Below are 22,904 nucleotides of genomic sequence, written 5' to 3' on the forward strand. Positions count from 1 at the left end.
TTAGTTTTCAGAGTTTCTGATAAAAACAGAATCAGGGATTTCTGTTTGTTTACATTTCATTTTAGCAAAAGTTCAGTTGCCTAACATCAAACAATCTTTGTACCCCAACTGTTAATGAGTTGAAACAGCTGCTCACTGTGGGTGAGCAAGTAAGTAAGCAAGTATTTGTTTTGTGTGTACACTACAGTACTTTACTCTATAAAAGTGGAGAGGGAGCAGCTAGGCTTCTTTTAGGAAAATACAGGATCTGGAGCAGTATTAAAAAGAGAGAGGAGAAAGCTCAATATCCTACTTTGTTCTGTTCTGCGCTTTAATCAGCGATTTGTTTTTCTGTAGGTGATCAGAAAGCAGGACCAACAGCCATGAAGTTCCGACTTGTGTTCTTCTTACCGCTGCTCGCCTGCATGTACCTGAGCCTGGCAGAAGGTAGGTAGACTTTTAACAGACCAGAGATTATACCTGGAGAAAGTTAGAAATAACTCTTGTATATGCTCCAGAGACATAGGATCTGAATGATTAAATGATTTCCTGTCCAGGTGGACTATTGCTTAAGACCCACTGTGAGACAGTACTCCAAACACCACTTCACAAGGGTGTAGCTGGAGTCTTCATACGTCATTGAGATGATAAAAGACAGTACACAAAAAAAATCTAATCTTGGGATGATTTATAGTGAATTTACAGTAGCCTATGTACTTATAAGTAAGCTGATGGCGGTCAGAGTAAGTAGTCGTAAGGATTAAGGCATTGGTTAGGGTGTATAGACTTAGATAACCTTTATGCGTCATTGTTAAGGCTTCCAGTTTGATACTGTACCGCACGACACCTGCAAGCAACTAAGTATAAATCAGGCTTTAGAGAACAGCCAACCAGCCGTGAGGGATTCACAGTCGTCCATACGTGAAATGACTGGAGGTTGGGACAAAAGGCTTGACAGAGTCCCTGCTTTGGAAGGGTCGGAGTGGGCGGCTGCTGCTGAGTGCAAAGCCTACACCTAAACGATGCTGATACAGCTGCAACGTAGGCCTTGCACAAGCACCTTGTTTACATAACAGTCACTTTGGAGTGAACTCAGGACCGCTGAAAGGGGGGGGGGCCAGTAGAGGACTTTGCTAGAAAGTGCTAGAGAGAAAAGATAGAAAAGTTAGGGTTGAATTTGGACTGAAGCCTCAACATTGCATACATTGACATATCTTTGAGGCTCAAATTTCAGGCAGGCCTTTGTTGAGAATACAGTAGGAATTAGACAGGAAACAAAGGTGACAGAGTAGGGGAGTGACATACAGCAAATGGTCCGCATGGGCCCGGGAATTGAACCAGAGACTCGCTGTCAAGCATCATCAGAGACTATGTGGTATGCCCCTTAACCACTTGGCTGTTCCAGGGACTGCACACTTTGGATGGTCACACTGGCATGCGATTTCAAAGACAAGAGTTGTGGTTCTATAATGGTGGTCTGAATTTTGTCAATCTTTGTCTCAAACCTTCAGATAAATTCTAAGAAGAGTGAGTCATTTTATGCTTTAAACTCAGCAGAGAGTGAGACCTTGTACTCAATAGCAATGCTTCAATTGCCGTCGTGTCTGTGCTGCCTGCGTGTCTTCCTTCCCTTGAAGGACATTTACATTTCTTATACTGATATACACAATATGTCAATTGTGACCGTCGAAGTTTTAGATTATTGTGGGAGCGCGGAGGCATGTGACAATGCTGGTGTCAACTGGAAGGCGGAATGATGTTTTTTTTTTTTAATTCTTTCCTGTCCAGATGAACCAGTGAGTGCTAAGACCCACTGTGAGCGCCATAGAGACAGCATTCCGAGCAAGACTTCAACCGGTCATGCTATACTTGGAGCCTTCATACCTCAATGTGACGCTGATGGAACATACACACATCAACAGGTAAAACATATGGTAGATAGACAGACAGACAGACAGACAGACAGACAGACAGAGAGACAGACAAGACAGAGAAACAGACAAGACAGAGGGACAGACAGATTATTATATTACTTCATTATTTGTATGTTGTGTATTGCAGTGCTACCGCTTCAATGGAAATTGCTGGTGTGTGGACGGTCTTGGACAGGAGAGATTGGGAACCAGGACACCACGTGGTACACTACCCAAAGACTGTGACAACGCAGGTGAGGATGTTGTTTTTTTTCCTCAGATTTAATTACATAATGATTTTCATATCATTATATTTTCTATTCAGTCAGTGGCAGATTATTCAAAGAACAAGACTTTGGCAATATTGTACAGTGCAGTCACCACTTGATATACACAGCCAGTTAATGGAGCTCTATAAACCACAGTGATTTCTTGAACAAGCTTTTTAACTGAAAATGTCAAGTCCATTGTTTATAGATGAACATATGGGTGTAAATTAGTCCACAATCATTATTACTTATTACTTTTCCATATTTGGTAAACTAATATGAAAATGTAAGGTAATATGAAAAAGCTACAGTACCTACAACACATTTCAGAATACTTACATCAAAGTCATTAATAATAAACCATGTATATGCACCGTTAACGTCTGAATGACACGTTTTAATAATTTCCTGTCTAGATGAACCAGTGCGTCCTAAACCACGATTCTGCTTCAACAATTTATTTTATTGTTACTTTTCAATGTTTGGCAGTTGACAAATCTACCCACCCATGTGCTTAAATTAATAAAATTATGTTACTTAAAACCAATAATTATATACAACACATTTCAGAAATACTTAACAGTTGAGGGTTAGGGTCAGAATTAGTAATAATCCTTGAATACACTCCAGAAGCCCAATGAGCTCTGATCAACGTGTTTTAATTCTTTCCTGTCCAGTTGAACGTCCTAAGACACACTGTGAGCGCCATAGAGACAGCATTCCGACCACCACTTCAGAAGGTCACGCTGTACTTGGAGCTTTCATACCCCATTGTGATGCTGAAGGAACGTACACACATCAACAGGTAAAAAAAAGTGTGGTTCCTTTTGCTAGCTAGCTGAATAAATACGATTGTTGTTATCTTTGCCAGGCCGCGAAGTCCAAGGGAGGAGATTATGTTTTCGCCTCTGTCTGTGCGGCTGAAGGGACACGCCTTAAGTTAAAAGGGAGTGAGCGAGAGAGAGAGAGAGAGAGAGAGAGAGAGAGGGACAGAGAGAGAATGAGAGAGAATGAAACACTGAGCTGCAATTTCTAACTACCTGCCAACTGCAGATAGTTGGCAGGTAGTTAGACATCAGTCAAATAGGCTACTTCCCACATAATACAAACACTCAAAACGAATTTGAAAGCATGACTAATAGCGATGTTATACAGGAATAGGAAATCAAATGAAATACAACCACAATAACAATTGTCAATCATCTGTGTATTCCGCACATTCTGAACTGTGCTGATGTGCTGAACAGCTGTGTACTTGAATATTTTTAAATACATTTGAAAATTTGTTGTACTTTTTTATACATTGAATTATGTTTGTTTATCATTTATACAAAGTATTTTACAACATGCGTTTTGTACCTACTACTATGCAAAGTTGCAATGTTACACAGCTCACATTTCTTTATGTGAGCTGTGTAAGTAGGGCTAGATTTTTTTATTGTGCATACATTTGCTGTCTTTGTCTTTATTTCACACTTGCTTTGGCAATGTACTTTGGCAATGTACTACAGTATGTTTCCCATGCCAATAAAGCCCCTTTGAATTGAATTGATTTGAGAGAGAGAGAGCGACAGACAGACAGACAGAACTAACGTGATATCAGCAAAAGCGACACCTCTGTAACTTGCTAAAAGAGATCGCTCTGCTAGAAGAAGTTAAAGCACCGAATCAAGTAAGAACACAGTTAATTTACAAGCTTGTTTCAAAATCAACGGCTGGCTGAGATCTGCGCTCTACGGAGTGCACCTTTCTATGTGTTAATGTTATTTGGTGTGTATCGCAGTGCCACGGCTCCACTGGACATTGTTGGTGTGTGGACAGTCTGGGAAAGGAGAAAGCAGGAAGCAGGACATCACCTGGTACACCACCTAAAGACTGTGACACACCAGGTGAGAATGTTTTTTTGGGGCGGTGTAGCCGCCCCCTATAAGTGAGTTTTGGACACCGACCAAAAGATTTGTGTACCCCCTAACCCTTCCATTGTTAATGCAAATCGATACTTTTGCAAAGTCAGCCAATCACATTACAGCTAGTGTCATCACCACTAACTGTAATGTGATTGGCTGACTTTGCAAATTCAGGACTGTGATTGGCTAGCAAAACACATGACACATGTGCAGCCCTATGAATAGCAGTATGGACTTTAAAAAAATCATTTATCCTTAGTGAGTCATGTTGTGATGACCACACACCGCCCACTTCACACTGGGTGTGATTTTTTTTATATCTTGGGGAGATTTATGTAGTGATTTTTTGTACGTAGGTAGGTAAGATGATGGGTGGATGCAGCATAGCCAGCACTACAAGACTTACATTTCTTTTAGATATTCAAACTTCAATAATGACATTATGGTCCTACTCCTTTAACAATGATGCAGAACAGCCTAATAGATCTAATAAATCTATGGTCCATTGCTACACTCTGTAACCAGTACCTTTACCTTACGACTACTTCCCCTTTGGTAACCTTCCACACACCGTTTTCAAAATGAATAGCAGTGAATGGCATTTTACACTTATATCTACATGAAGTATGTCCTTTTATAATGGGATTATTTTGCTTAATGTTTTGTATAAAACCACATTGAATTGACTTGTTGCTGAAATGTGCTATACAAATAAACTGAGACTGGTAGCATGGTCCAGTTTGATACAAGCAGCCACAGGCAGCTTCTCAAGAATGTACATTGCACATGAAATGCTTCGTTCATACCTCAATATGGGAATTGTAAGTGAATCATCACTGATCAATTCTATTCGCTTGGTTCCTCTCCAGATGATCCAGTGAGTCCGAAGACCCACTGTCAGCATCATAGAGACAATGCTCCACGTATGCCTGGAGTCTTTTTACCTCAATGTGATGCTAATGGAGAGTACAAACCTCTACAGGTAAAACTATGGTTTACTAGATGGATGGATGAGTGCGTTGCTGGATGGATGGATGGATGGATGGATGGTTAAGTTAAGTTATATCACAGTATTTTTGGGCGGTGCAACCGCCCCTATATGTGAGGTTTGGACCCCCATTGCACCCCCCCAACCCTGCGCTGTGATTGGCCACCATTGTACCCCCCTAACCCTGCACCGTGATTGGCCACCATTGTACACTGGTTGACTCTATTCAGGACTGTGATTGGCTAGTGAAACACATGACACATGTGCAGTCCTATAAATAGGACTGTGCACTTAAAAAAAACACATTTATGTTTTTTTTGTGAATCACCCACTGTGATGACCACTGTGACCACACCGCCCACTTCACACTGGGTGTGATTTTTATGTTGTGTATTGCAGTGCCATGGCTCGACAGGACATTGCTGGTGTGTGGACGGTCTAGGAAAGGAGAGATTGGGAACCAGGTCAACACCTGGTATGCCACGCACAGGCTGTCAAACAGGTGAGAATGTTGTTTTTAGCCCTCAGCATAATCACCTGACGTTTACAATCACCGACTACATTTCATAGCAGAAACTGGCAACGTTGTCTTGAAAGCCATAACTTGTCTTAAAATCAGGAGAAATAAATATCCTTGAAGGCACTAAGCCAACACTTTATGGCAAAACATCTTTAAGTCTGCATTAAGGAGTGATAGGGGCCTGTAGTGTTTTTTGAGAAGGAAATTATAGTGTTGTAAACATCTCTCAAGAATGAACCCTCTATAGTTTGATACAAGCAGCCACTGGCAGCTTCTCAAGAAAGTGCTTTGCACATGAAATGCCTCTTTGATACCTTATTATGGGAATTGTTATCATCACCAATAGGTTATATATTTTTTTAAGAGAATGCCCTGCTATAGTGTTAACATGCTTGTTAATCCTTTCCTCTCCAGTTGAACCAGAGCGTCTTAAGACCCTCTGTGAGCATCATAGAGACAGCCTTCCAGTGAGTTATCCTGGATCCTTTGTACCTCAATGTGATGCTACAGGAGAGTACGCACATCAACAGGTAAAACTATGGTTTAGATCAGTGATTTTCAACCCTTTTCATATCAAGGTCCATTATTTATTCGGCATTTGAGCCACGGACCACCATTTGATGAGATTTTGCCTCTCAGACCCAAAACTTAGAGTATTTTGTTATTGTTGGATAAGATTTTAGAAAAGTTATTATTATAATATAATATTATTATACTATTTCTCTGTTGTGTATTGCAGTGCCATGGCTCCACTGGTCATTGCTGGTGTGTGGACAGTCTAGGAAAGGAGAAATCGGGAACCAGGACAGCACCTAGTGTGCCACAAAAAGACTGTGAAAAAACAGGTGAGAGTGTTGTTTTTTCTCCGCAGCATAATCACTTGACATATACAATCACTTGACTATTATTTCCTCCACAACTTTCTTCTTAAAATATTCATTAACCCATTGAGACCTGAAGCCGATTCTACATGTCTCCTAAATCTCAACAGTTTTCTGAAAACGTATGTTTCTGTATCAGTGGTGCTCAATCTTTTTCATGTCAAGGACCCCCAAAATTATATGTATTTGGCCGCGGACCCCAATCAAAATATTTTGTTCCAGGGACCCCCAGAAGCAAAGATTTGAGTTAAAAATGTTTGCTTTAAAAATATATATATATTGAAAGATTTGCACACATTTTCACAAATTTTCAAAAATAGCAGATCTACAAGCTCGTGTCGCGGCACTCGGTGCCGCGCTATGAGCTTGTATATCTTCTATTTTTGAATAGCGCAAAGTGTAAAATAATGCTTTTTTTTAGCTCAAATCTAAAAATGACACAGTTTTCTTAATGGGTTAAGTCAGGAGAAAAATGTATTCTCCTTGAAGGTGCAAAGTAAGCAGACACTTAATTGCAAAAAACTCTTCATTTAGGAGTGAAAGGGTAACTGGCACACTCTGTTAGTCTCTGTATTTTTGAGAAGGAAATTAAATGTTAAGATCTCTCACTGAACCCTCCATGATTGCAAACTTTATCATATCTACAAGCAACAGGACTGAAGGGCCAAAAGGCAAGGTAGAACTTGGGCAGAATTCTATCTGGGCTTAACTGAATAATCTCAAGATGTATTTGACACAAACATATTGGAGAAAAGTTTGTTGGTTTGGAGCCTCATAGCCATTAAATGACTAGGTCTATCGAAGTGGAATCAATATGTCTGTCTTGTGCCGGTAGCTGATCCTCACGTCAGAAACCGAACCGTTATTTAGTATTAACAGATTTAAAGTTCCATCTGATCTAGATGGAGGTTTCTGAACTGTCCACAGCCCTCGAGTTGAGTTCACATGCTCTGACGTCAGAGACACAGACAGAGACATCAATAATATCCCTTGTATACACTCCAGAGGCCCTTATAGGCTCTGAATGATGCGTTTGTATTCTTTCCTGTCCAGAGGAACCAGTGCGTGCTAAGACCCACTGTGAGCTTCACAGAGACAGCATTCCGAGCCTGACTTCAGAAGGTCATGCTGTACTTGGAGCCTTCATACCTCAGTGTGATGCTAATGGAACATACACACCTAAACAGGTAAAATTATGGTTTATAGATAGACAGGAGTTATTATACTATTAATAGTATATTCCTAAATCTGGGTAGAAATGTAAAAAAAAAAAAAAAAAAACAGCCCCTGCCTCTCCAAATCCCTCTGCACATCCCTGGTCCAGAATGTATTCAACAATTTTCACAATTCCTCAATATTTTTAAGAAAAATGAGCAGATCTACAAGCTGAGAGCTTGTATATCGGCTATCTTCAAATAGCCCCACTATAAAATAGAGTTAAAGTGTTCCTCATTTTTGCTGGGGACCCCCTGGAACCCCCTGGAACCCCCTCAAGGATCCCTGGGTGTCCCTGGACCCCACTTTGAGAATCAGTGGTGTTTTATTATTGGGGCATGCTTCCTGGTAGAGATTTGCAACTCAACTGGGCACGCCTTTTCTACTTTCTATCTTGTGTATTGCAGTGCCACGGCTCCACTGGACATTGCTGGTGTGTGGACAGTCTAGGAAAGGAGAGATTGGGAACCAGGACAGCACCTGGTGCCACCATAGACTGTGACAATCCTGGTGAGAATGTGGAAATAGGCAGCATTGTCTTGTGACTTGTCTTTCTGAAAATGTTCTTAAAATCAGGGGTGGGGGGCTAAAATATTTTTTCCACATGCATAACATCAGAATCAATATCTGATTTGCATATCATTATCTGTACAATTAAAGGCTTGTTTCCTAAAATAAGAACAGATTAGTTCATGTTGGGCACAATAACAACTAGACTTGATATGGACTCGCTCCCTTTGGCAAAGAACAATGGTAGGCAGACCTCAAAAATTGACGTGGTTCTTGACATTTTGCCACAGTATGTAAACCACAATGATTACTTGAAAAAGCCTTTGAACTGAAAACATTCATTGTGTTCGGAAACCTTTGAAGTCAGCTCTTATTAGGTTCATGTAATACTTACTTACACTTATCTTCAACTTATAAAAGAAAAGAAATAAAGAAAAAATGTGTTAATTTGGAAAAGTGTCATTTTGCACCAAAAGAAAAACAATTCCTTGGAGTTGTAAAATTCTATTTACGACAAGCCAAACATGTCCTGTGGTCATTGGGCCTTAAGATGGGGAGCCAGTGTTGCTATGCAACCAACCCAAAACATTATGTTTTGGTTGAATGGCACAGTGGCACCTTCAGTTATTCACCCACGATGTCATCGCTAGCATTGCATAGCATGTGTCATTTACTTTCTTGAAAAGCTGCCTGTGGCCTCTTGTATCAAACTTTGTTTTCATTATCTTATAAACTGTTGAAGCTCAAACCAAACAGAAGACATATTGTGCAACACCAGAGTAGCCTCTTTTAATGGCTTTGCTTGACAGAGAATTCAACAAAGGAGAACTTTGTTCGCTCATGTCCATTATTGGATAAGGAAGGTTAACTTTCTATTTTAATGTCTCTTTCTTCTATGGTTTACCTCTTCTCATTGGTCTGTAAAAGACAAACAAAAGAGAGAAAGCAAAAGATTAATTGTGGGTAGCTTTCTCATTTGTCAGGTAAGCAGCCATGAGGGCTGGATGGCTATTCTCTTACTAAGCATCTTATCCTACTCTCTTAGAGTGTTGCATGCTGTGTGGTTATTCAGGCACTTTCAATTATTCACTCGTGGCATTTTCACCACTGGCATTTCATGTGCCATGTTCTTTCTTGCCTGTGGCTATACATGTATGAAACAGAAAACCTTAACAATGACGCAGAAAGGCCAATACATCCAAGTCTATGGTCCATTGCTACACCTAACTCAGGGGTCCCCTGTCCCCAAACCTTTCCATGCCAAGGCCTTTGGCTGCAGCACCTCTGCGAAAAGCCTGGTACCACTGAGGTTAGGTGAGGTCAGAACTCTGTTTCAGCCTGAGCAAATCAGAACATAAGAGAAACGAAAGTGAGCAGCAAGCACAGACAGATCCACCAACCCCCCTAGTTTATGCAACGTGTCACATTGCGACACGTTGTGATGTAATGTATGTCTTTGTTAGTTTTTGTTAGAGAACTGACAGGATGACCAGATTCAGAGTCCATCATTTACTGTACTGTATCTCTTCAGTTAGCAAGCCGTAACATAACATCCCGGCACCGGTATCACGTGACTGTCTAACAACCGGTTCTCTATCAGTACGGGTAACAACATTGCTCAATGCACTACAGTGAGCTTGTAGATCTGCAATTTAAAAAAATATATATATTGGGGAAAAAGTTTTCCCAGTATTTTTTTAAACACATACTGTATCTTGTGTGGGGGACCCTGGCACAAAATATTTTCAGGGCTCCGTGGACAAATACATATTAATCTGGGGGTCCTTGACATTAAAAAATGTGGGAACCACTGATTTTAAAAAAAGCATCAGGAAGCCAGCCCAAATAAGCAACTACTCTTTAAAAACCTGGCCACGCCCACGGCCAGGTAGGAGTTGGAGTGCGCCAACACAGGAGCCAATCACGAGCAGGCTCACATTCAGTCACCACTCAGTCACCACCCACACCATCTGGTAGTCAATCAGTTCTGTTTAAGCTAGAGTGGATGGAATTCAACTGTGTAAAAACTGGACGCATTATTACAGTGCAGCATTATTACATTAATAATGTTAGATGAAACGGTGAGAAGTAGGATTCTGTCAGTAGTGTGTTTTGAAATGCAATATGAATTCCTTTTATGTAGCAACTAGTTGCCACAGAAGGTCAATTTGGCTGTTCTACCCCAGGACCTCAAATTGATGTCTTCTTCGTTCGTGTATCGTCATCGGTCGCAGCACAATTTACGGTACACTAATTTGACATAATAAGCCGTTATTACAAATAATGTGTTTCTTATTAGCAATAATGTTTTTTTATTAGAAAGAAACAAACGTTGTTATACCCTTATTTTCCACTATTATCCCTTAATTGTTTTAATTAGAAATTGAATGAAACGTAACAAAAGGCGTTATTAGAAATGGTGTTCTCTGCTATTAGACAGAAACAAACAAACACAGTTATACGCTAATTATGGAACATAATTCCTAGAGCATAATAAGCATAATAAGACCTAACAAAGCCTATTAAGATGTTATTTCCACTTACTTGACCGTCAAATTACAACCCCGCAACTACTAACTACACAATGTGATGTTAGGCTAGTGTACTATAAGGGTTTCGTTAGAACAATGGATCGGATTTAACTTTCGTTTCGGTAGTGACCCAATGGTTAAACAATAAATTGACTAAGTCCAGAGCTCGATGAATGCTAGGGACCAAAAAAAGTCACTACAAATGGTACTACCAATCAACTCTAAATTGCCTGAAACGTACTCCTAACAGGTTTTTGGGGGGACGATTTTGGCCTCCACACTTAGTGATTTTTTCAGATTTAACTTTCGTTTCGGTAGTGACCAACTTTCGTTTCGGTAGTGACCCAATGGTGAAAAAATAAATTGACTAAGTCCAGAGCTCGATGAATGTTAGGGACCAAAAAAAGTCACTACAAATGGTACTACCAATCAACTCTAAATTGCCTGAAACGTACTCCTAACAGGCTTTTGGGGGGACAATTTTGGCCTCCACACTTAGTGATTTTTTCGGATTTAACTTTCGTTTCGGTAGTGACCAACTTTCGTTTCGGTAGTGACCCAATGGTGAAAAAATAAATTGACTAAGTCCAGAGCTCGATGAATGTTAGGGACCAAAAAAAGTCGCTACAAATGGTACTACCAATCAACTCTAAATTGCCTGCATAATAAATACAGCATATGGAAATACAATTTAAAATTAATAATATTACAACCCCTAATCCAAACACATTTCTCGCGCTCATGCTCATATACGCACAATGAGCTTTTCCCCGGAGAGCTGCATTGCTGTTTGAAAATAGCTAGCCGATCTACAGATCGGCTATTCTCAAATAGGTTTGAAGTGCTATGTGGACTATAGTCGCTTCTAATCCACCATGGAAATGGAAATGCAACGCAAACCATGAGCAGGGCACCACAGGGATTTGAACCCTGTCTTAGTAAAACCAGGAGAACCAGACCAGTGCCTTTTGTGTTGTTTTGGTTTGTTGCGTTTGTTTTTTATGGCGCAACACAAGTGACCTAGTCATCGGATATTAGCTAATAGTGGGCAAGGGTGGATTTAGCATAGCTTTGACCTAACCAAATACAGTTTATCATGACATCATCAGCACTACTAAAACATGACAGGTGAACTTCTCTTAAAGGAGTAGGAGTAGTTCACCCAAAAATGACTTATTTTCTATCAATTGCACACCCCATGATTGTTTTTGTGGCATTCCTAAGCCAATAATTTGATTCCCGTCTCCTACCGGCTAATGTATCCGGTAGGAGACACAAAGTAGATTATTTGCGTCTCCTACCAGATACACACCCGGTCATCAAAGTATTGGCTTAGGAATGCCACAAAAAAATAAATCCATGAATTCAAGGCTTCATGGGGTGTGCAATTGATAGAAAATAAGTCATTTATTTGGGTGAACTCCTCCTTTAAGTAAGCCTACAATGTTGAGGTATTTTTTACTTGTGGAGTATTTCCAATTTTCAATACTTTTACTTCTATTCCCTACATCTCAGATGCAAATATTATACTTTTACTCCACTGCAATCATTTAAAATTGTTAGTTACTAGTTACTTTGTATATTTTGAATAATTGCAGTGGAGTAAAAATATAATATTTACATTTGAGATGTAGTGGAGTAGAAGAAAAAATAGTGAAAATTGGAAATGCTCCAGTAAAGTAAAAAAAATAACTCAATTTTACTTAAGGACAGTACTTGAGTAAATGTACTTAGTTACCTTACAACTGTGGTTAAATGGCCTGTCTTGGTTTAAAGCCCACTCACCACGACAAGGTGCAGGCCGAGAGTGGGGACCCCCCTCCCCCCGGGGAGGGGGGCGATCAACAATTGGGACGAGACAACATGAAACATTTATTACAAACATAGCAAACAGATATTTCATAATTGTATGAGACTTGGGCGTCTTCTTCTTTCGTGTATCATCATCAGATGTCCAGCTCAATGACGTGCAGCAACGCTCTCGTCTCAGGTCCCACATCAAAGAGACCGGCCTCCGATGGTGATCTGTAGAGGACACAGAGAGGTGATTATGTGATCAGCCGTCTGCTAAAGCATACTGTGCTGCCGGCCCAACATCTTCATGCACGTTTTGAAGTGTCGAACCCCAGTACGCAGTCGGTTCAGCTAGGTCAATTGCCGGCGTGGCAGATCTTCCTCCTTTGATGCCGTCTCCTGGGTCCCAGATCTAGCGGTGACAACGTGTGGGCCCATGCAGAAGACTCCCCACTCCTGCTTCCAGGATGCCTCCCATCCATGCCTTTGTAGACAGGTCCTCAGGGATAGAACTGAGCATCTCTTGTTGAATGGGCGGCGGGACTTGAGTCTGTTTGGAGGCAACGCTGTCATAGAGGTGTCATGCAGGATATGCCAGTCATCTTTCTGGGCTTTCCTTGGGGCGAGGATGTGAGGGCAGCAGCCTCTCGTTGGAGTCCGGTTGAGGCAATTCCTGCTAGGATTGGGAAGTAGAACATTCAGGCGGGATTCAGGCAACCAGTTATGATCTGGAGAACGTAGCTAAATGGCAGCATCAACCTTTTTTGGCATGTGGGCTCCTACACCAGGCTGAGGCACAGTGTTTGGCTGCAGCGAAGACCAGGGCTTGCGTGGGGATTCGTAGTTCCTTGGCAGAGGAATCTCAGGACGTACCAGCGAGACATCAGATTGGCGAGACCCTTGATGACACTTTGGCCTCTGGGTGTTGCTTAAAAGACAGTGTCCTATCCAGATACCTTGGGGCTTGCTGGAACTCCAGCTGGTTGTTGTCCATGAACACATCCGGTTCCCTTTCTGCTTCACTGTTGTTGAGGTGATATGCTGCCAACACCGTCTTGCCAATGCTGAGCTGCAGGCGCCACCAGCAAAAGTAGGCTGCCAAGATGTCCATGTGGACATGATGGAGGTCAATGGGGTAGAGCGGCTTAGTTGGATTTTACAGACCAGGAGTGTTAGTATAGGGAGAGGCATAGCTGAAGAGCTTTGCACGTCACTCACTTCTTGCTGATGCCGAAGTCAAAACACAGTATATACCTCATTGTGATAGCTGTATGTCTGCAGTACACCTCACTGGTGGCAATTGCCTGGTTGTGATGCGTAGATGTGATCAATCAGGGTAAGCTCTTTGGCCGTTGCAGTGGATATAAGCTAATTTGTTGTTGCATTTTTTAGAGATATTTCACTTTGAATTTCACCATTGAAATTAATGGGATTTTCCACCCATTCCATCCGTTTCTTTGACGGCAAACTAGCCCTTAATTATTTTAGCTACAAACTCTGTTCCAACTCTACAACGTTTGGCCTACTTAGGACATGTCGGCTACCATTTGAATTTTTGAAATCATTTGTACTTTTAAACCTTTTGAACCTTTCAAACCTTTACATGTTTCAAACCTTTAGAACCTCTTAAACCTTTTACATGTTTCAAACCTTTAGAACCTCTAAAACCTTTAAAACCTTAAACCTTTTAAAACCTTAAAAAACCTTAGACCTTTAAAAACCTTAGACCTTTAAAAACCTGAGACCTTTAAAAACCTGAGACCTTTTAAACCTTAGACCTTTTAAACCTTAAACCTTTTAAACCTTAAACCTTTAAAACCTTAAACCTTTTAAAACCTTAAAAAACCTTAGACCTTTAAAAACCTTAGACCTTTAAAAACCTTAAACCTTTAAAACCTTAAACCCTTTAAAACCTCACCACAGTTGAGATATTTGTTGCGGCATTTGTGGTCTTTTTAAATAATTTTGATCACATATACGCATCACAACCAGGCTTTTGCCACCAGTCAGGTGTACTGCAGACTTAGAGCTATCACAATGAGGGAAATACTGTGTTTTGACTTCGGCATCAGCAAGAAGTGAGTGATGGGCAAAGCTCTTCGGCCATGCCTCTACCTATACCAACACTCCTGGTCTGTAAAATCCAACTCAGCCGCTCTACCCCAAATGACTTCCATCATGTCCACATGGACATCTTAGGAGCCTACCTTCGTAGGTGGCTCAGCATTGGGAGGACAATGTTGGCAGCATATCACGTCAACAACAGCGAAGCAAAACGGGAACTGGACGTGTTCATGGACCACAATCACTTGGAGTTCCAGCAAGCCCCAAGGTACCTGGATAGGACACGGTCTTCTAAGCAACACCCAGAGGCCAAAGTGTCATCAAAGGTCTCGCCAATCTGATGTCTCGCTGGTACGTCCTGAGATTCCTCTGCCAAAGTACTACGAATCCCCACGCAAGCCCTGGTCTTTGCTGCAGCCAAACACTGTGCCTCAGCTTGGTGTAGAAGCCCACATGCCAAAAAAGTTGATGCTGCCATTAACAATGTTCTCCGGATCATAACTGGTTGCCTGAATCCCACCCCTATATTCTACTTCCCAATGCTAGCAGGAATTTCCTCAACCGGCCTCCAACGAGAGGCTGCTACCCTCACATCCTCGCCCCAAGGATAGCCCAGAAAGATGACTGGCATATCCTGCATGACAACACTATGACAGCATTGCCTTCAAAACAGACTCAAGTCCCGCCGCCCATTCAACAAGAGATGCTCAGTTCTATCCCTGAGGACCTGTCTACAAAAGGCATGGATGGAGGCATCCTGGAAGCAGGAGTGGGAGTCTTCTGCATGGGCACACACGTTGTCGCCACTACATCTGGGACCCAGGAGACGGCATCAAAGGAGGGAGATCTGCCATGCCGGAAATTGACCTAGCTGAACAGAATGCGTACTGGGGTTAGACACTTCAAAACATACATGAAGAAGTGGGGCCTGGTAGACAGCACAGTATGTTTGAGCAGACTGCTGATCACTTGTATAGCTATTGGATTGTATAGCTACCTTGCGATGATGTAACTCCAAAGGTGGGCGAGAAATCCAAAATACTTGCTCCATTGCTTAGACATTTATCATTCAAAATGTACATCTTGTTGACTCAGTTCAGGTATGTTGGGACACATCGACATGATGTTTTTGATCTTGTTCTTGATCTTGTTCTTCTTCGGGCAAGAAATTAAAATTGAATTAAACTTTTAAATGGAAAAACGCAGATCATCTTGATTAAAATGTAGCAGCTTCATGTGATTCTTGTTCTTCTTTCTTGTTCTTCTTTGGGCAAGAAATTAAACTTTTAAATGAAAAACGTAGATTATCTTGATTAAAATGTAGCAGCATCATGTGATTAGTGTGAACTACATAGTTCCCCCCACCCCGACTTTACACCCAAAAAAGGTCACCTTTGGGACCTACCAAAAAGTGACCTTTCAAATGATCAGGTCTTTTGGACCTTTTCAAATGACCAGGTAGGGGCCCGGATTTACAGAGGCCTATGTCTAAAAACCTGAAAAAAAAGCAGCAGGTTAGGGTTAGAACAGCATACGTCACACAAATTAGGACCGTCACAATTATTACATAATCTCAAGTATTTGAGATAATCACAATACTATTTTGGGGATAATAGTTATAATTGTCATAATCGTTTTCAAACATTTTCAAAATATTGTGGAAATAGCCGAACTACACGCTCAAAACGTTTTGAGCTTGTAGTTCGGCTTTTGTTCACAAATTCAGACAAAAGTTGTATTCAAAATGTTACTACGACGCAATTAAAATCATTAATCGCAACTATTTGAGCGACAAATAATCAAGCGTCAAGTTAAACATGATAATCGTGACAGCCCTAAAGAGGTTCCTACCTTGAGCCGTCTTCAGAGGAAACCCCCGGCGGGCCAAGGTCTTTGGCGGAGACCACCGCAAGACTTTGTAGACAGCGGATCTTCGAAAGACTTTGTATTCCTCTTAGAAAGACTTTGTAGACAGCGGATCTTCGAAAGACTTTGTATTCCTCTTAGAAAGACTTTGTAGACAGCGGATCTTCGAAAGACTTTGTAGACAGCGGCTCCTCTTAGAAAGACTTTGTAGACAGCGGATCTTCGAAAGACTTTGTAGACAGCGGATCTTCGAAAGACTTTGTAGACAGCGGCTCCTCTTAGAAAGACTTTGTAGACAGCGGATCTTCGAAAGACTTTGTAGACAGCGGCTCTTCGAAAGACTTTGTAGACAGCAGCTCCACATAGAAAGACTTTGTAGACAGCGGATCTTCGAAAGACTTTGAAGACAGCGGCTCCTCTTAGAAAGACTTTGTAGACAGCGCATCTTCGAAAGACTTTGTAGACAGCGGCTCTCTAAAGAGCCGCTGTCTACAAAGTCTCTCGAAGAGGAGCCGCTGTCTACAAAGTCTTTCGAAGAGCCACTGTCTACAAAACAGTGGCTCTTCGAAAGACTTTGTAGACAGCGGCTCTTCGAAAGACTTTGTAGACAGCGGCTCTTCGAAAGACTTTGTAGACAGTGGCGGAGGCAGGCTTAGACGAGTCACAGGAGGGTGCAGGCTGGGTAGTTTCACAGGAGGGTGAAGAACCTCTGCCAGGATGTATTCTTGAGTATCTGAAAGAAACAAAGAAACAAAGATTTATTCAAGTGACCGAGAGCCACATATAGGATACGTATACTGTATCCTCATACACAGCCTAGGATACGTATACTGTATCCTCATACACAGCCTAGTATACGTATACTGTATCCTCATACACAGCCTAGTATACGTATACTGTATGCTCATACACAGCCTAGTATACATATACTGTATCCTCATACACAGCCTAGTATACGTATACTGTATCCTCATACACAGTGTGCCTGAAAGGCATTGTATTCATATGTTCAATGTCAAAAACACAATTCATGATTCATCACAATTACTTGTATGACCACCAATCGTCAACGTACGTTTTGCAATGGTGACAAAGCCCTAAAGCCTGCCCTACACAGCATAGCAGTGACACATAACGGTGACACAGCCCTATAGCCTGTCCTACACAGCATAGCAGTGACACATAACGGTGACACAGCCCTATAGCCTGTCCTACACAGCATAGCAGTGACACATAACGGTGACACAACTCTATAGCCTGCCCTACACAGCATAGCAGTGACAGATAACGGTGACACAGCCCTATAGCCTGTCCTACACAGCATAGCAGTGACACATAACGGTGACACAGCCCTATAGCCTGTCCTACACAGCATAGCAGTGACACATAACGGTGACACAGCCCTATAGCCTGCCCTACACAGCATAGCAGTGACACATAACGGTGACACAGCCCTATAGCCTGTCCTACACAGCATAGCAGTGACACATAACGGTGACACAGCTCTATAGCCTGCCCTACACAGCATAGCAGTGACACATAACGGTGACACAGCTCTATAGCCTGTCCTACACAGCATAGCAGTGACACATAACGGTGACACAGCTCTATAGCCTGTCCTACACAGCATAGCAGTGACACATAACGGTGACACAGCCCTATAGCCTGTCCTACACAGCATAGCAGTGACACATAACGGTGACACAGCCCTATAGCCTGTCCTACACAGCATAGCAGTGGCAATAGCAGGCAGCACATTAATCCATTAAAGGGATAGTTTACCCAAAAAAATACTTTTTTTCCTATCAATTAGTCACCCCATGGAGACTTGAATTCATGGATATCTTTTAGTTTTTGTCTCATTTCTAAGACAATAATTTGATGACCAGCGGACCGGTAGGCAGCGGTTCCGGTAGGAGAAACAAAGGAGACTCTTTGCGTCTCCTACCGGAACCACTACCGGTCATCAAATGATTGGCTTAGGAATGAGACAAAACAACAAAATATCCACAAATTCAAGTCTTCAGGGGCAACTAATTGTTAGAAAATAAGTTATTTTTGGGGTGAACTATCCCTTTAAGACCGGCGTAAGCTATGCCTAGGGCTGTGACAATTAAAACATTTAAGTTGACGCCTGTCATACAAATACATGTGATTAACCATTTAGTTGTGTTTTTGGCATTGGAACATATGGACAGTGGTGTAAAGTAACTAAGTACATTTACTCAAGTACTGTACTTTAAGTACAGTTGTGAGGTATTTTTACTTTACTGGAGTATTTCAGTCCTTCTACTATTTCTATATTGCAGTATTGATACTTTTACTTAAGTAAAACATTTTATCTTTTTCCACCACTGCATATGGATTCAAATGTAATTAATGTTTGGCTTTCAGGCTTCGTAATAAAACAAATTGCACATGACAATTAACCGTAAAGGGATATTTCACTTACAAACTTGTTTGAGCAAATTTTTTTTTTAAATAATTTTTATCCCACGATTTTTGTAGCCCATTTTTTTCACCCGGTGCCAATTTCCTAAGTGATCCTGGGCGCTACACCAGCGCTCCTACCTTGAGGCGTCTTCAGAGGAAACCCCCGATGGGCCAAGGTCTTCGACGGTGGAAACCAACCGGCGTTGAGCATCGAGGTGGATCCCCCCCATGCAGACAAATCCATGGATGGAGAGAGGCGGAGGCAGGCTGAGACGAGTCACAGGAGGGTGCAGGCAGCCGGGGTCGGTTCACAGGAAGGTGCAGGCAGCCGGGGTCGGTTCACAGGAGGGTGCAGGCAGCCGGGGTCGGTTCAGAGGAGGGTGCAGGCAGCCAGGGTCGGTTCACAGGAGGGTGCAGGCAGCCTGGGTCGGTTCACAGGAGGTGTAGATCGCGGCTCTTCGAAAGACTTGTAGACAGCGGCTCTTCAAAAGACTTGTAGACAGCGGCTCTTCGAAAGACTTGTAGACAGCGGCTCTTCGAAAGACTTGTAGACAGCGGCTCTTCGAAAGACTTTGTAGACAGCGGCTCTTCGAAAGACTTGTAGACAGCGGCTCTTCGAAAGACTTGTAGACAGCGGCTCTTCGAAAGACTTGTAGACAGCGGCTCTTCAAAAGACTTTGTAGACAGCGGCTCTTCAAAAGACTTACCTAAGTGTAGACAGTGGCGGAGGCAGGCTGAGACGAGTCACAGGAGGGTGCAGGCTGGGTGTTTCACAGGAGGGTGAAGAACCTCTGCCAGGATGTATTCTTGAGTATCTGAAAGAAACAAACAAAGAAACAAAGATTTATTCAAGTGACCAAGAGCCACATATAGAATACGTATACTGTATCCTCATACACAGCCTAGTATACGTATACTGTATCCTCTTACATAGCCCTGGTTCAGAGCGTTAGTGAGTTCCCTCTAACGCCCTGGAAGACCCAGGGCTCTGTGCTTGTACAAGGAATTCCACTGCCCTGCAAGTGCTCAAGAGTAGTGAAAATAAACAAAACCATTTCGCTACTCACCGAAGGCTGTTTTGTGTTGTTGAAAGTCTATTCTCGGAGGTGGGAAGCTTTTTTGGTTAATGGTAAGTTCAAATCCTCCAGATCTGTAGAAGGCACTGTGGAGTAAATAAAAATAAGTAGTTTTGTTTATTTTCACTACTCTTGAGCACTCGCAGGGCACAGCCTAGTATACGTATACTGTATCCTCATACACAGCCTAGTATACGTATACTGTATCCTCATACACAGCCTAGTATACGTATACTGTATCCTCATACACAGTGTGCCTGAAAGGCATTGTATTATGTTCCAATGTTCAAAGCCAAAAACACAATTAATGGTTAATCACAATTAGGTGTTATTATATTATTAAGTTTTGTAACGGTGACACAGCCTGCCCTACACAGCATAGCAGTGAGAATAGCAGGCAGCACATTAATCCATTAAAGGGATAGTTCACCCCAAAAAAAAAAAAATCTATCAACATAGTCACCCCATGGAGACTTGAATTCATGAATATCTTTTTGTTTTTGTCACATTCCTAAGACAATAATTTGATGACCAGCGGACCGGTAGGCAGCGGTTCCGGTAGGAGAAACAAGGGAGACTCTTTGTGTCTCCTACCGGAACCGCTACCGGTCATCAAATTATTGGCTTAGGAATGAGACAAAACAACAAAATATCCACAAATTCAAGTCTTCAGGGGTGACAAATCGTTAGAAAATAAGTTATTTTTGGGGTGAACTATCCCTTTAAGACCGGTAACGCATCTGTGTCATTGTAAGATTTCTTTGGCTATTCAAAAATAGCAGATATACAAGCGCTATGAGCTTGTACTGTAGATCTGCCATTTTTGAAAAATCTTTGAATATATAATTTTTTTTAACATTTGTAACTCAAATCTTTGCTTCTAGGGGTCCCTGGAACAAAACATTCTGAGATGGGGGTCCGTGGCCAAATACATATCTAAAAATTACCCCTTAGCTGAGAAAGAGAGATAAAGCGGGGATCCCTTAGCTGAGAGAGATGAAGCAGGGACCCCTTAGCTGAGAGAGAGATGAAGCAGGGACCCCTTAGCTGAGAGAGAGATGAAGCAGGGACCCCTTAGTTGAGAGAAAGATGAAGCAGGGACCCCTTAGCTGAGAGAGAGAAATGAAGCGGGGACCCCTTAGTTGAGAGAGAGATGAAGCGGGGACCCCTTAGCTGAGAGAGAGAGAGAGATGAAGCGGGGACCCCTTAGCTGAGAGAGAGAGATGAAGCGGGGACCCCTTAGCTGAGAGAGAGAGAGAGATGAAGCGGGGACCCCTTAGCTGAGAGAGAGAGAGAGATGAAGCGGGGACCCATTAGCTGAGAGAGAGATGAAGCAGGGACCCCTTAGCTGAGAGAGAGATGAAGCGGGGACCCCTTAGCTGAGAGAGGGATGAAGCAGGGACCCCTCGACTACATATTGTATAACATTGTGTTGCAGATTAACCCATTAAGACCGGGAACGCGTCTGAGTGTCATGTTTTTAGATTTCTTTGGGCTATTAAAAAATAACAGATCTACAAGCTCATAGTGCGACACCGAGTGCCACGCTATGAGCTTGTATATCTTTTTTTTTTCAGAAAAATCCTGAAAATGTGTGCAAATCTTTGAATTAGATTTTTTAAAACTGCATTTTAACTCAAATATTTGCTTATGGGGGTCCCTGGAACAAAACATGTATATCAAAGACCCCCAAAATTATACGTATTTGGCTGCGGATCTCAAAATGCGTTGTTCCAGGGACCCTCAGAAGCAAAGATTTGAGTCATGTTCTGCTCCATTGACTTCCTGGTTAAGGTATTTGGGAAATATTCTATCTTGGCTCTTGTGTTCTACCATGTATTTTTGGCGAGACATGCTATTTTCAACGTATAACAAACTTTCGCGGAAGCACAGTGAAACCCTCCGTGATTAGCAACTATCAGGGGATCAATCATAGAGGAGATACATATTCTGCGACTACTTGAAAAGGTAAGAAAATCGAAAAATCACTGGCAGTGGGCAAACACCAGAAATAAGTCTAGCACTGAATGAGTTAACTTGGCAATATGGCAGCTGTGTGAATATGGTCTATTGACACAGAGAGTCAATGAATCTATGAAAAAACTTTAATCTGCAACATAATTTTACACAATATGTAGTGGGGGTCCCTGCTGTGGGGGTCCCTGCTTCATCTCTCAGCTAAGGGGTCCTTGGCCTGAAAGTTGAAGACTCTTGGTGTAAGCTATGCCTAGGGCTGTGACAATTAAAACATTTAAGTTGACGCCTGTCATACAAATACATGTGATTAACCATTTAGTTGTGTTTTTTGGCATTGGAACATATGGACAGTGGTGTAAAGTAAGTAAGTACATTTACTCAAGTAGGCAAGGCAACTTTATTTATATAGCACTTTTCATACACAGGGCAATTCAAAGTGCTTTACAGAATAAAAGTATTGTACTTAAGTACAGTTGCGAGGTATTTTCACTTTACTGGAGTATTTCCAATTTTCAGTACTTTTACTCCAGTACATCTCAGAGGCAAATATTGTACTTTAACCCCACAACAATTATGTGAAAACTTTAGTTTACTAGTTACTTTGCATGTATAAATTATTATGTCATAAAACATACATTAACTGCTTTATCCATATTTTATACCTAGGCTATCTAAAAAATAGCCGATCTACAAGCTGTATTGAGCTTGTAGACCTGCTATTTTCAAACATTTTAGTACTTTAAGTATATTTTGATGCCAATACTGTTGTACTTTTACTCAAGTACATTTTGAATTCCAGGACCTTTACTTGTAACAGAGTATTTCTATATTGCAGTATTGATACTTTTCCTTAAGTAAAACATTCAAGTACTTTTTTCCCACCACTGCATATGGATAAAAATGTCATGTTTGGCTTTCAGGCTTTGTAATAAAACAAATTGCACATGACAAATAACCGTAAGGGGATATTTCACTTACAAA

General features: G+C 41.7%; 1 protein-coding gene across 1 annotated transcript in view; it reads left to right on the forward strand.

The window, feature by feature from the left end:
- The first annotated feature begins 240 nt into the window (after nt 1-240).
- The window catches only part of LOC311052194 (thyroglobulin-like), a 34,393-nt gene continuing 11,729 nt past the window's right edge, over nt 241-22,904 (forward strand). Inside the window, exons 1-11 of the mRNA XM_084067019.1 lie at nt 241-426; nt 1,768-1,901; nt 2,041-2,146; nt 2,839-2,966; nt 3,945-4,050; nt 4,938-5,050; nt 5,456-5,558; nt 5,991-6,106; nt 6,316-6,421; nt 7,511-7,644; nt 8,080-8,182. Of these exons, the coding sequence (XP_083923145.1) occupies nt 363-426; nt 1,768-1,901; nt 2,041-2,146; nt 2,839-2,966; nt 3,945-4,050; nt 4,938-5,050; nt 5,456-5,558; nt 5,991-6,106; nt 6,316-6,421; nt 7,511-7,644; nt 8,080-8,182 (1,213 nt within the window). The 5' untranslated portion in view covers nt 241-362. The remainder of the gene's footprint in view (nt 427-1,767; nt 1,902-2,040; nt 2,147-2,838; nt 2,967-3,944; nt 4,051-4,937; nt 5,051-5,455; nt 5,559-5,990; nt 6,107-6,315; nt 6,422-7,510; nt 7,645-8,079; nt 8,183-22,904) is intronic.

The sequence above is a fragment of the Gymnoscopelus microlampas genome (assembly GCF_963454915.1).
Source record: "Gymnoscopelus microlampas genome assembly, chromosome: 9".
Taxonomy (NCBI): Eukaryota; Metazoa; Chordata; class Actinopteri; order Myctophiformes; family Myctophidae; genus Gymnoscopelus; species Gymnoscopelus microlampas.